This window comes from Diabrotica virgifera, chromosome 5, assembly GCF_917563875.1.
Source record: "Diabrotica virgifera virgifera chromosome 5, PGI_DIABVI_V3a".
NCBI classification, from domain to species: Eukaryota; Metazoa; Arthropoda; class Insecta; order Coleoptera; family Chrysomelidae; genus Diabrotica; species Diabrotica virgifera.
In genome coordinates, this window is record NC_065447.1 from 211,666,562 (window position 1) to 211,679,954 (window position 13,393).

Consider the following 13,393-nt stretch of genomic DNA (forward strand, 5'->3'; position numbering starts at 1 on the left):
TCCTTGTGGATTTTTAAATTGATTAATTTTTTTATCTTTTTTTAATACATTTTGATACTATCATTCTTCTACTTTAATTTGGCATACTCAGAATTGCCCTATGTTCATTATTTTCTGTCTTATGTTATTGCAAAATAAAGTTCTCTGGGATAAACAAATAGAATAACTTTTAAACTCATTAATGGATCGATCTCAAATTTTGAGGGTTTGTTAAGTACCAAAATACCCAACACTGGGTGAAACCCTAAAATTGTAAGTTAAATTTAGTAAAAGTTATTAACAAATATCGATTTTCATTTATTTTGCAATTTGCGAAGCAACAAATTGGCTTTTAACATTCAAAAATCGGTATTTTGAAGCTTTTTCAATATTCTATAAAATTAAATTTTGTAATTTTATGTCAACTATTTAGCTTTTTAATGGAGTGCAAAAAATCGAAAAAATCGCGTTTTTTGCACTAAATTGTTAATAATTAAAAAACGGACGCGAACTCTAGGCAGGAAACAGGTAGGTTTTCTTCCTATAGGTCTACAATAACTAAAAAAGTAGTCAGCTACCTGGATCTTTGAGTGTCCTGAGAAAATCCTTATTTCTCTGGACTATAAGTATCTGTCGTCGATATTACATGACCTTAAAATATCTATTAGTTTATTATGTTTCACCAGGTCAAAAGCCTTCTGAATGTCTATAAAACTCAAGTATACATCAGAATCGATATCACTACATCTTTCAACTACCACACATATTGAAGAAAATGCTTCTCTTTTTCCGAAGCCATTCTTAAAACCAAATTTAGTTTGACCAGTGTGTTCGTCTAGTTTATTGTATACTCTATTGTGTATTATTTTTAGGAAAAGCTTCAGCATATGATTCATCAGGCTAATAATCCTATTTATTCAGTTTTCTACTTGATAATAGTTTGTAATAAATTTTAGGGAATTGAGGTTAATTCACTAATGCTACAAGTAACTTCTGAAATCACTTGGTTGAATCAGTGGATCAAAGCTCAAGCTCAGCTTAATGTAAAAGACTTTGCAGGTGCTATAAAGACTTACAAAAATATGGACATGTATGGGTTGCTAAAGGACAACACTGCGTTACTAGTTAGTATGGCACATTGCTATCATTTTATGTGCGATGATGCTAAGGCAATTTCTATATTACAAAAGGTAAGTTTTACTACCAATATCTATTATTAAAGTCACAAAAGGGAATGTTTTTGAATATTCAAAACAAATTTTTAAATGAAATTAACGCAGCATTAACCTTTCTTGTATCATGATTAGTACGTTCTTTAACGGTGAAATATTGCAAACCTCTAAAGGACACCGCACACATCTTATGGAAAATATAATGTCACCCAAATTCAATAAAACTTACATGAATAGATTCGTTTCAATTTAACGGTCACTTTTTATCATTGCGCCAACTCTTAATTATGATTAATTGCGGCGCAAATTGCAATTAAAGTTTATCAAAATCATATTTTCGAAGTCCATAAAAGTGTCAGTTACAATCACTATTACTCTGGGTGCTATTCAATACAGCTTAAACCCAGCGGGACCTAAAAGCGGATTAGTGAAACTATTATACTTTCCTACTTCTCACCAAATATTTACTTATTATATATAGACAAGGCCAAAACGGCGGGTTCGTTGTTTAAAATATTCCCATGAGATTTTTTTGCATAATTACATTCGTGAGACATCCCAGAGTAAGGTTCAAGAAGTCGCCCACGTGAAAAGTGGGCCAAATTTTTTTTAACAATTTTTTTTAATCAAATTGCAAAAATCAATATTTTTGTCCCGGACAATTTTTTTGTAGGTTTTTTGGACCATTCTGGATAAAAAAAGGCTCTTATAATTTTTCTCTAAAGTTGATTGTTTTCGAGTTATAAGCAATTTAAAATTGAAAAAAACGAAAAATGGCGATTTTCAAGGCTTAATAACTCGGTTAAAAGTTATTATTATGAAAGTCAGAAAGTGACTAAATCAAAGTTTAATGCCCCCCCTACAAGATCCCGAAGAAATTTTTGTCAGTATTTTATTACTAAGCTGTTATTTTTAAGTAAAAATATTGAGCGCCATGCACGTGGTAGCCGGCCGTAAATGCTGAGTGCGAGAGAGATGCCACTCCGGCAGTCCAATGGTGAATCTTACTTGCACTCACATTTACGGCCGCCTACCACGTGCATGGCGCTCAATATTTTTACTTAAAAATAACAGCTTAGTAATAAAATAATGACAAAAATTTCTTCGGGATCTTGTTGGGGGGCATTAAACTTTGATTAAGTCACTTTCTGACTTTCATAATAATAACTTTTAATCGAGTTGTAAGCCTTGAAAATCGCCATTTTTCGTTTTTTTTTTCAATTTTAAATTGCTTATAACTCGAAGATGATCAACTCTAGAGAAAATTTATAAGAGACCTTTTTTATCCAGAATAGTCCAAAAAACCTACAAAAAGAATTGTCCGGGCCAAAAATATTGATTTTTGCAATTTTATTAAAAAAAATTGTTAAAAAAAATTTGGCTCACTTTTCACGTGGGCGACTTCTTGAACCTTATTCTGGGATGTCTCACGAATGTAATTATGCAAAAAAATCTCATGGGAATATTTTTCCCAACGAACCCACCGTTTTCGCCTTGTCTAATAGGCGTTCGTTAAAAATTATCAATAGTGAGTGGTTCGCCTGTTTAAATGTTGTGGAATACTAATCATTTTTTATTATTTATGTATGGTAGGTATACATAAAATCTGTAACTAATTTCGATTAAATAATGCATTCATTTTCACACCACCATTGAGGTAAAATGCAAGGCGCGTTTTTTTGCATGGTGTCATTAATCCATGTTGTCATTAATTATTAAAAATATATATAAAAAAATTAAAACCCTAATTGTGGTATTCCAAAAGTCAACAATTACTGATTCAAATGCACGTCTCTATTAGGAGCGTCTAAGACAGAATGTAATAACTGTGTTGATGGATACCTTACATTTTCATCATGCCTTGCATACCCTAGATACCATAATACACTTGCAACATGAGCACAGCATCCAACAGTTCGTGCACCAGTTTTGCAAGTGCAGTAGTAGCCGTCGATTGGTATATTGTCACCGTCATTTTCTTGATGGAGTGGTTGAAAAGCTATCCATAATTGAAACGCCCTTACTAAATTTTTCGTCCTTACTATTGAACATGTTTGTAAACTTTAACTCAGTTTTCCCGAATCATGGTTTTTGCAGTTCGCCCTTACTCTTCCAAGCTCCTGATATGTCTAAATATTTTGTACCAGTGAGATTTTCATGTAAGAAAATTGGACCGATTGTTTTTTTCATAGGAGATGCTGACCAATAGAAAGCTACAGAAACAAAAATTACAGCGATAATTTTTGATAATATTCCGTCGTCAAGCATTACTCCAGATGCCCTTCGTCATTACGCAAAGATGAACATTCAGTAACAATAATTAATGTTTTACAACTTACCAAGAAACAGGTTTAGCAAATATTCAGGTGAAGATATCAATAAAATATCAGTTAAAATTATTTAAAAAGACAGTTTTATTCATGAAATAATCTCAGCGAATTACACTCGATCTCTGAAATTGTTATCGAATTGTTGCCCTCGTGACACTTTGACATAATTTCACTCCCCTTCGGGTCGTGAAATTAAAACTGTCAAAGCGCCACTTGGGAAACAAATCGATAATTTTAGAGCTCTCGTGCAATTACTACTGATTATTTCATTCATAGGAGATTCTGACCAATAGAAAGCTACAGAAATCTAAATTAAACTGATAACTTTTTTGATTATTTCATTCATAGGAGATTCTGACCAATAGAAAGCTACAGAAATCTGAATTAAATCGATAATTTTTGATAATCTCCCGTCGTTAAGTATATTACGTCAGATGCCCTTCGTTGATACGAAAAAATACATTCAGTGACATTAATGACAATTAATGTTTTAAAAATTATAAAAGTGATGACTTTCAATCGTTAAATATTTATAAAAACTGTGTGTTTAATGGTACTTACATAAATAAATTACAATAAAATTTTGGTTTTGAATAGTTTTATTCATGAAATAATCGCAACAAATTGCACTCGACCTCTGAAATTAATATAGAATTTTTGCTCTCGTGACACTTTGACATAATTTCACTCGCCTTCGGCTCGTGAAATTAAAATTGTCAAAGTGTCACTCGGGAAAAATTCAATAATTTCAGAGCTCTTATGCAATTACTACTGAAAATTTTTTGCTCAATTAGAAATCCAATGAAATCAATTAATTTGTGGTCATCTGATTGAATACAACCAATAAAACCAACATTATACTGAAAACAGATCCCATGGGCTGTTTTCAGTAGTAATAACCCAAGGACATTGATAATTGTTCGAAAAAATTTTATAACAGATGTCGAAAGCTTGTTGCTTGGAAACAGACCGACGCCGTAGGCGGAGGTCTGTTGCCTGTAAGCAACAAGCTTGAGAAAGTTGTTAAAAAATTTTTGAGCATTTATCAATGTTCGAGGGTTATTCGGATAGAAAATTTTTTGCTGGTTATGAAAAAAAATACAGAGCAGAAACAATTTATTTAAATGTGCAATTAACAAAGGAACAATTAGAAAAATTTATTTATTTTACTTTCATTTCCTTATAATACTTTTCTTGTAAAAGCTTACTTGTTAGGTTCCACATGGTTTTGACAGTAGCTTCTTTAAACTCTGTACCATCTTTTCTTCTCATGTTCACAGCCCAATCCTTTAAAATCGACGCCAATTCTTCCACCGTCCGAATTCCATCTAATTCATATTTTCTATCATTGCAAAAGTCCATAAACGCTTTCCTTACAAATTTTTTACTGTAAACAGTATTCTTTGGTATATTTGATTCGATAATTTCATTAATATTCTCATCAGTATTACAACCAAATCGTGACATGTTGAAATATTGAATATTTGAAATGTAAAAATCGAAATGAAACGAAATGTAGATATCCATAGCTACATGATTGAGTGAAAACAGCCCATGGGATCTGTTTTCAGTATAATGTTGGTTTTATTGGTTGTATTCAATCAGATGACCACAAATTAATTGATTTCATTGGATTTCTAATTGAGCAAAAAATTTTCACTCAATCAAGTAGCTATGGATACCTACATTTCGTTTCATTTCGATTTTGACATTTCAAATATTCAATATTTCAAACTGTCACGATTTGGTTGTAATACTGATGAGAATATTAATGAAATTATCGAATCAAATATACCAAAGAATACTGTTTACAGTAAAAAATTTGTATGGAAAGCGTTTATGGACTTTTGCAATGATAGAAAGTATGAATTAGATGGAAATCGGACGGTGGAAGAATTGTTAATTGCACATTTAAATAAATTGTTTCTGCTCTGTATTTTTTTTTCATAACCAGCAAAAAATTTTCTATCCGAATAACCCTCGAACATTGATAAATGCTCAAAAATTTTTTAACAACTTTCTCAAGCTTGTTGCTTACAGGCAACAGACCTCCGCCTACGGCGTCGGTCTGTTTCCAAGCAACAAGCTTTCGAAATCTGTTATAAAATTTTTTCGAACAATTATCAATGTCCTTGGGTTATTACTACTGATAATTGCCCGTCGTCAAGCATATTACGTCAGATGCCCTTCGTTGCGACGAAAAAATACATTCAGTGACATTAATGACAAATGTTTTAAAAATTATAAAAGTGATGACTTTCAACCGTCAAATACATATTTATAACAACTGTGTGTTTTATTGTACTAATTTGTACTTACATAAATAAATTACAATAAAATTTTGGTTTTGAACAGTTTTATTCATGAAATAATCGCAACAAATTGCACTCGATCTCTAAAATTAATATAGAATTTTAGAGCTCTTGTGCAATTACTACTGATAATTTTTCTGCAATTCCTGTGTTTACGACCGGCAAAAATTGGTTTAATGAGTTTGAACTTGGTCGCACGTCCGTTTTTGATAAGTCACGCTCAAGTTCCCCGAAAACGGCTACTGCGGAGTATAACATGACAAAAGTACACAATCTTGTATTGGAACACCGCCCATTGAAGGCGAGAGAAATAGCTGAAACAGTAGGCATCTCAAAAGACAACTGGACTTAGAAGACGGTTGTGACTTTTGTTATTTTGACTCCCCTGGTCTTCTCCATTCTACTTCGTGATTAGTTCATCCTTTTTCTCTTTAGTATCCACTTGATAATACCCAGTACATTTTATTGACTTATATTTCATTAAATGTTTTAGTGTCTTCGATTAGATCCCAACTTAATCAATGGAAGAGATTTACTGTCAACCTTATTAGCAGCATCGGGTACAAAGGAACATATACGAGCTTTAGAAGCAATGACCCCGACCATGGACATGTCAGCATGGAGCGCGGAACATTGGGTGGTTTTAGGAAATTATATGTATGCTTTGAAAAAATACGACAAAGCTGCTTATTTTGGACAACAGGCATGTTTGCTTGATAGAAGAAATATAGAAGCACTACTTTTAAAAGCAAATACTTTGTTGCAAATAAAAAAATATTCTGACGCTGCTACTCATTGTACTGAGGCATTACAATTATGTAATTATAGGTATGTATAATAAAGGGCCTAGCCAGGTAAGATGATGAAAAGTGCCCCCAAGTCAATTCGAATTCCATATAGGTCAACGTTTAGCATATAAAGTGAAACTAACTTTCTGAAATTTTTAGCCCCCTAGGTGGTCATGTGACCCACCTAGAGCCTAATTAGGGTTTTTATTTTTTATCTCAGCCGCATCGAGAACTAGCGAAAAACTTTAAATAAAAAAGTTGTAAGCTTTAAAAAATTCTGTCCGAAAAATTTTTATTTTAAATTTTTGTAAGGAAATTTAAATTTTAGAACGATTTTAAAATTTTAAATGAGTATAAAAAAATAACTAAGACATTCGTTTTCACGAAAAAAATATATAACGTGTATTTTTGCATAATGTTTCACCCTGAATTTTTTCAAATTTTTAAAATTGGTGAAACGCACCCTTAAAAATAAAAAACCGCATTTTTTGGTTTTTTTTTTCATTTTTTGATACAATTTTATACATATTTTTCAAAAAAGGTAACACCGTCACTAGAATAGGTAAAAAACTGAAAAATAATTGGGGTTTGCTTAATAAAAATTTTTTGTAAGGCCATCCAGTTTCAAGATACAGGGCGTTGAAGAAAACAAAATTGTACACATTTTTTACGATTTTGTCGAAACTACTGGCAACATTGTAATAAAATTTGGCAAGTTTTAAGAGGTAGTTGTTGTACATTTTTTGACATACAATTAAGAATTTTATATGTATCATTGGCGCTAATAGGGGTAATGGTCTGAACTTTTTAAAGAAAAAGATAGTACGCCACTGACATATTTCAAATTAACAATCGTTTTTGAATTTCTCGTTCAATTTGTGACAAAAATCTATTTTCCTATTTTTTCATACGACGCGCCATTTTTATTCAAAAAATAAAACATCTTAACCCTTACAAAGTATTCGAACTTCTATGAAATAAAATATTAGTAGTTTCTACATCTACATCTCGTACATCATCCATTATAAAAACTAATTCGAATACTTTGAAAGCGTTAAGATATTTTATTTATTGTAGCAAAACGGCGCAAATTGGACGAGGAATTCAAAAATGATTGTTAATTTGAAATATGTCAGTGGCGTACTATCTTTTTTTCTTTGAAAAGTTCAGACCATTACCCCTAAGCGCGCCAATGATGAATATCAAATCCTTAATTGTATGTCAAATCATGCACAATAACTACCTCTTAACACCCGCCAAGTTTTATTACAATATCCAGGAGGAAAATAAACTTCCTGTAGCTGGCTGTATACCATAAATCACAAAAATACCAAGTTTCTTGTAAAAGGTATATATTAAAATACCCTAAATAAGGGTCACAATACAAAACGTTTTCGGATTAAGGAATCCATTATCAGTGTTTAAAAGCCCTAAAATTAAGTATAACCTAATTAAATGAGATAAAAGTTAAAATTGACAGAGGTTTTCAAGAACAAGAGGTCATACTTACAAAATTTGCATGCCTGAGCCACCAAAATGTATCGGGTAAAAACCCTTTAAATGTAAATAATAAGGATGTTTTACATATTTATATAAAATTCATTGGATGGTATAGATAAACCTGGATGTTACCCAGGGCAACACAGGACTCTCTCCACGTGGTTGGAACTTTTTTTGGAGAAAACCTCACATATTGGATTTCAATGGCCAACTGACAAGTGAATTCAAGAGCAACCCAAAATGACATCAAGAACTGTCAATGTAACCTAGTTGTAATATTACTTCAGCCACTTTTATTACAATGTTGCCAGTAGTTTCGGCAAAATCGTTAAAAATGTGTAAAATTTTGTTTTCTTCAACGCCCTGTATCTTGAAAATGGATGGCGTTACAAAAAATTTTTATTAAGCAAACCCCAATTATTTTTCAGTTTTTCACCTACTCCAGTAACGGTGTTACCTTTTTTGAAAAATATGTATAAAATTGTATCAAAAAACGAAAAAATGCGGTTTTTTATTTTTAAGGGTGCGTTTCACCAATTTTAAAAAATTGAAAAAATTCAGGGTAAAACATTATGCAAAAATACACGTTATATATTTTTTTCGTGAAAACGAATGTCTTAGTTATTTTTTTATATTCATTTAAAATTTTAAAATCGTTCTAAAATTTAAAATTCCCGACAAAAATTTTAAAAAATTTTTTTTCGGACAGAACTTTTTAAAGCTTACAACTTTTTTATTTAAAGTTTTTCGCTAGTTTTCGATGCGGCTGAGATAGAAAATAAAAACCCTAATTAGGCTCTAGGTGGGTCACATGACCACCCAGGTAGCTAAAAATTTAAGAAAGTTAGTTTCACTATATATGCTAAACGGTGACCTATATGGAATTCGAATCGAGTTGGGGGCACTTTTCATCATCTTACCCGGCTAGGCCCTTTACTGAGGCATTACAATTATGTAATTATAGGTATGTATAATAAATTAAACCGCTTATATGTACACTAAACAATATATTAAATAAACACGTCAATACTATGAAGGGGGATGATCCGTACTAAAGATTTCTAATTTTTTTCGAATCTTGAGAAAACTAATAAGTATTTTTGAAAAATTTAAACGTAAAACGAAAGATTACATCAAAGTCTCATAGAACCTAGTACATCGGATACCACTGTTCCCTACTCTAGCAAGTACTTTGGCCCTTATTATTGCGTCATTATCTCTAACTATCACATAGAGAGCCTAGTGTTTTATATTTTCAGTGAAGAAAGAGTGGGAGCTGGAGTATATGGAGGAAGACCAAGGCTAAGCCTTAGTGAAAGCCTAGGTAATTACTCCACTATCTTCAAAGGAGTTAATAAACAGGGACCGCAGGGACAGATCTATAAAAATTATATCTGATAGCCAGGCGACACTAAAGGCACTGGAGTCGAGCTGGATTGACTCCAAGCTAGTTTGGAACTGTCTTTAGCATATGATTCGGATCGGAAGAGTAACGAAGTATATTTACTCTGGATGTCTGGACATAGTGGTATTGAAGGGAACGAAAAAAGCGGACCTACTTGCCAGAGGAGGTGCAAAGGAAACATTTATAGACCCAGAACCTTTCATTGTCTTAGCAAGAAGCACATCCAACCGAACGATATCGGACAAAGGTTTTCATAAATGAACCTTCGAGGAAGAGATCTAAACATCTGTTAGATATGAATATGAATGATTTGCGTATAGTAGGTCTAATAACAGGACACTGTCGCCTTAAGGGACACATGAATAAAAAAATAGATCCACAGAAATTGCGGATTGCAAATTTGGCAGGGCGAACACTTTCTCTGGAACTGCCAGTATTGGATAGGGCTTGATACATTTGAGCATTATCAACTCGAACTCTACCACTTCGTACAAATGTCACCGTAGACTATAACAGACTATATTAAAAAGGCTGGGCTGAAAGGACAATTTTAACCTAGAAATGAGCCATAATATACTTCTTAGGCCAAGTGAAAGGGTGGTGAAGGGCCCACTTTTATTAAACTTAACCTAACCTATATTTTGGATTCTCTCCCTCCTTTCCTTCCGTGTCCCTATCATATAATAATATAACTAGCTGTCTCCCCTTCCACACCCTCGAAAGAACATTTTAAACTTTTAATTTTCTTTTTTAGTATATCTTACCTACTTCTTTTAAATGAATTGTTCTCTTTTTTAGGCATGATATTCACAAATGCTGTGTTGAATCCTATATCCAAAGTAATAGGATTAGAGAAGCTGAATCGGTGGCAGTAAATGCTTGCAATCAAATGAATTTTAGTGCACAAGCATATTGTGTAAGTGTGGCCTTAGTTGATTATTAGCCCTTTTCTCTTATTTCACGAATTGTTCGCTAACTTCGATAGATTATGTATTGATGTATATCATGTAACGTTGCCGGATTGTTACGGTAGTAGCGAATGTAAATAATTATGAAATAATCAAAATATAAGAAAGTCTAAGTTTCAATCTAATAGCACATAAAATATTATTTTATATTCCACCTGATTAAAACTATTGGTACCATTTTCTGATTACACCTCCGAGGCTTCTAAAAACACAAGCCATAACGAATGTTCAGACTAAAGAAGATGAGGGAATTTTACAATTTATAATTCACGTCCCATCTGCTCAGCGCGGTAAAGTTCCAGCGAAAATGGATCCCCCCGTACACCGATTGGAGTGAAAATGCAAATTAAGAATGAATAAACATATTCAATTTCGTTCCAATACAAAATACAGCCGTATTATATTTTAGTTCAATCAGAGAGTGCGGCAAGCACCCCTACCGGTTTCGTGACTTGTTAGTCTCTCGTCAGGAGGTGTATTAGACCTGGGGCCCGTTTCACAAAACTACACGTTTGTCAGTTACAATGAAATTCTTACAAGTTTGGCAAAATATCTCGTTATTAGTGTTTCACGAATGCACAAGTATTCATTTGTAACCACTAGTGAATTTTACAAGTAAATTACTTGTAAGCTACCAACAATTTACTTGTTCAACACAAGAATAATTTACAAGTTTGTAGTTGACAGTTGTAGTGAACTAAACATTTTCTACCTAACTTTGAAGGTAGGTAGTTGGTTTGACAAGTGTAATAAGTGTAGGAAAAATGTTGTCTAGTAGCAGCTCTTCGTCAGAAAATGAAAATGAGGTATTTGTTCAAAGAAGAAGGAGGAGAATATTCAGACCAAGAATTAATAGTGATTTTCCATCAATTTACGAGTTTAATGAACGTTTTCGGATGACTTCCATACAAATGGAACAACTTCGTGTAGACATTGCACCTGTCTTAGCGCATCCAACGAATCGCTCTTATGCACTTGCAACAAAAATGCAATTGTGTATAGCATTACACTGGCTAGGCAGTGGAGGACAATATCACGTTATAGCAGATACTCATGGGGTCAGCAAAGCAAGTGTCAGTAGATGTGTAAAAAAAGTGGTACACGCAATTAACCAAATAAAATTTCATCAAGTTGTTGCTTGGCCGGCAAATATTTTAAATACGACTGCAGAATTCTTTGCAGTAGCAGGATTTCCCCAAGTTATAGGTTGTATTGATGGGACGCTTATTAAAATAGATGCTCCAACTGAAAACGAACCTGCTCTTGTTGATCGTAATGGAAATCACTCTATTAATTGTATGATTGTTTGTGGACCAGACTTGAAAATCTATTATGTTAGTGCAAATTGGCCGGGAAGTGTTCATGACGCGAGAGTACTGAGAAATAGCACCCTTTTTCAGAGAATGGAAGCTGGTTGGCATCCAATTCCAAATAGAATAATTCTAGGTGACTCTGGATACCCTCTATTAGATTGGCTTATGACCCCAATTGAGGTGGATGAGGCTGTGGCTACCTACAACAGAGCACATAAGAAAACACGGCGTTTAGTCGAAAATGCTTTAGGCGTATTAAAGCAGAAATTTCCTTGTCTTAACTACTTTCGTTTGAGTCCAGTATATGCAGCCAATGTTTTCAAATGCTGCACAGCGCTGTATAACATTACTCGGGAGAGAATGAATATAAACCCACAAATGGATAATGAAGAAATGGAAGACGATAACGAAATAGCCGGACAACCAGCTCCTTTGAATGCAAGACAAAGACAACAGGAGTTGATAAATTATTTTAGAAATAGAAACTAGTTCCAGTGTAACTTTAAAACAATAAAGAATATAAAATAAATAAATATAGAATAATACACAATATTTACTTTTTATTTAAACGAAAAAATAATTTTAAAAACATTTAACAAATACTTAGCATAATAATGAATTAAAAATCAACGAAGTAATTCCTATAAACAAAACGTTTTTCTTATAATTAATTAAAAAATCAAATATAACAATAACATAACTTCTCAAACAATGGTCGAATATTCCACGCTTTCACTGGTAGGTGACTCTTCTACATTTATGAGGTAGGTTACAGCAGAATCGAACGATGCAGTGAATTTTGAAGGGGTCACATGTAGTTCCCGTTCTAGTTTTAAAATCTCTAATGTTTTTAGATAACTTTCTTTTGCAAGGATTTCAATTTGGTGTTGTAATTTTTTCTTCTTTAAATCGATTAGTGCTTCGTCAATTGGGTAATTTTCATTAGATATTTTCGACTTTTTCCTTTTTGCACAAGATCAGTAGGTACACTGCTGCTCCCAGTAGAAATAAACACATTAGTGTTTTTAATTTTGTTTGTTGCACCGTGATCTTGCAAATGGTTTGAATTTTCTATTTCTTGTTCAAAGTTCTCAGGATCTTGCTCCTTCTCAGGATCTTGCTCCCAAGTTTCGGAAATGCCGAGACTACACAGAATTGGATTATACGGCCCAAGAATGTCGAGAACTACATTGTCCATTTCTGTAAATTTAGAATCTGTGCCTCCACCTGAACCAGTTTTCCTCCTGTTATCAACTTTCTTCTGCAATACGAAAAAAAGTGTCAGATACGCTTACACTTTGGCAAATTAAACGCTAACACTTACCATTGTTGTTTTCTTTAAATTTTGCCAAAATACATCACGGCTGTAAGTCCAATCCTTATTTGGAGGCACAAGCCCTAAACTGGTGGATTTTTGGTGCACAGTTTTCCAACATTCTATTTTGTCTTTTTTTGTTAATTTGTCGGAAAAGCTGCCGAAAAGAATTGCTTTCTTATCTCTAATCTCTTTTAAAATTATAATTTTAGTACCATTTAAGACGCTTTTCGACATTGTCACAGAATTATAAATAACGACTGACGTTTAACTAGTAAATTGTCAACAAAACTATTTTAAGGTTATGTTTA

At 32.9% G+C, this 13,393-nt stretch overlaps 2 protein-coding genes across 2 annotated transcripts in view; one reads left to right on the plus strand and one right to left on the minus strand.

Moving 5' to 3' along the window:
* Window positions 1–10,506, plus strand: part of LOC126884589 (anaphase-promoting complex subunit 7-like) — a 37,176-nt gene extending 26,670 nt beyond the window's left edge. Inside the window, exons 4-6 of the mRNA XM_050650580.1 lie at window positions 936–1,169; window positions 6,287–6,621; window positions 10,285–10,506. Coding sequence (XP_050506537.1) covers window positions 936–1,169; window positions 6,287–6,621; window positions 10,285–10,429 — 714 coding nt within the window. The 3' untranslated portion in view covers window positions 10,430–10,506. The remainder of the gene's footprint in view (window positions 1–935; window positions 1,170–6,286; window positions 6,622–10,284) is intronic.
* A 1,965-nt stretch (window positions 10,507–12,471) lies between these two features.
* LOC126884590 (uncharacterized) lies at window positions 12,472–13,358 on the minus strand. Its single transcript, XM_050650582.1, has 2 exons — window positions 13,092–13,358; window positions 12,472–13,028 (listed from the first exon to the last, which is right to left on the minus strand). Exons 1-2 carry the CDS (start codon window positions 13,317–13,319, stop codon window positions 12,681–12,683), a joined length of 576 nt encoding a protein of 191 aa, XP_050506539.1. The 5' UTR covers window positions 13,320–13,358; the 3' UTR covers window positions 12,472–12,680.
* Between the last annotated feature and the right edge of the window lie 35 nt (window positions 13,359–13,393).

Excerpts from the sequence above, each read along its gene's own strand:
- LOC126884590 (XM_050650582.1), bottom strand. The coding sequence starts at position 13,319 with ATGTCGAAAAGCGTCTTAAATGGTACTAAAATTATAATTTTAAAAGAG. Across the intron at positions 13,029-13,091 it reads ATTTAAAGAAAACAACAATG|AAGAAAGTTGATAACAGGAG; the intron begins GTAAGTGTTAGC and ends TTCGTATTGCAG.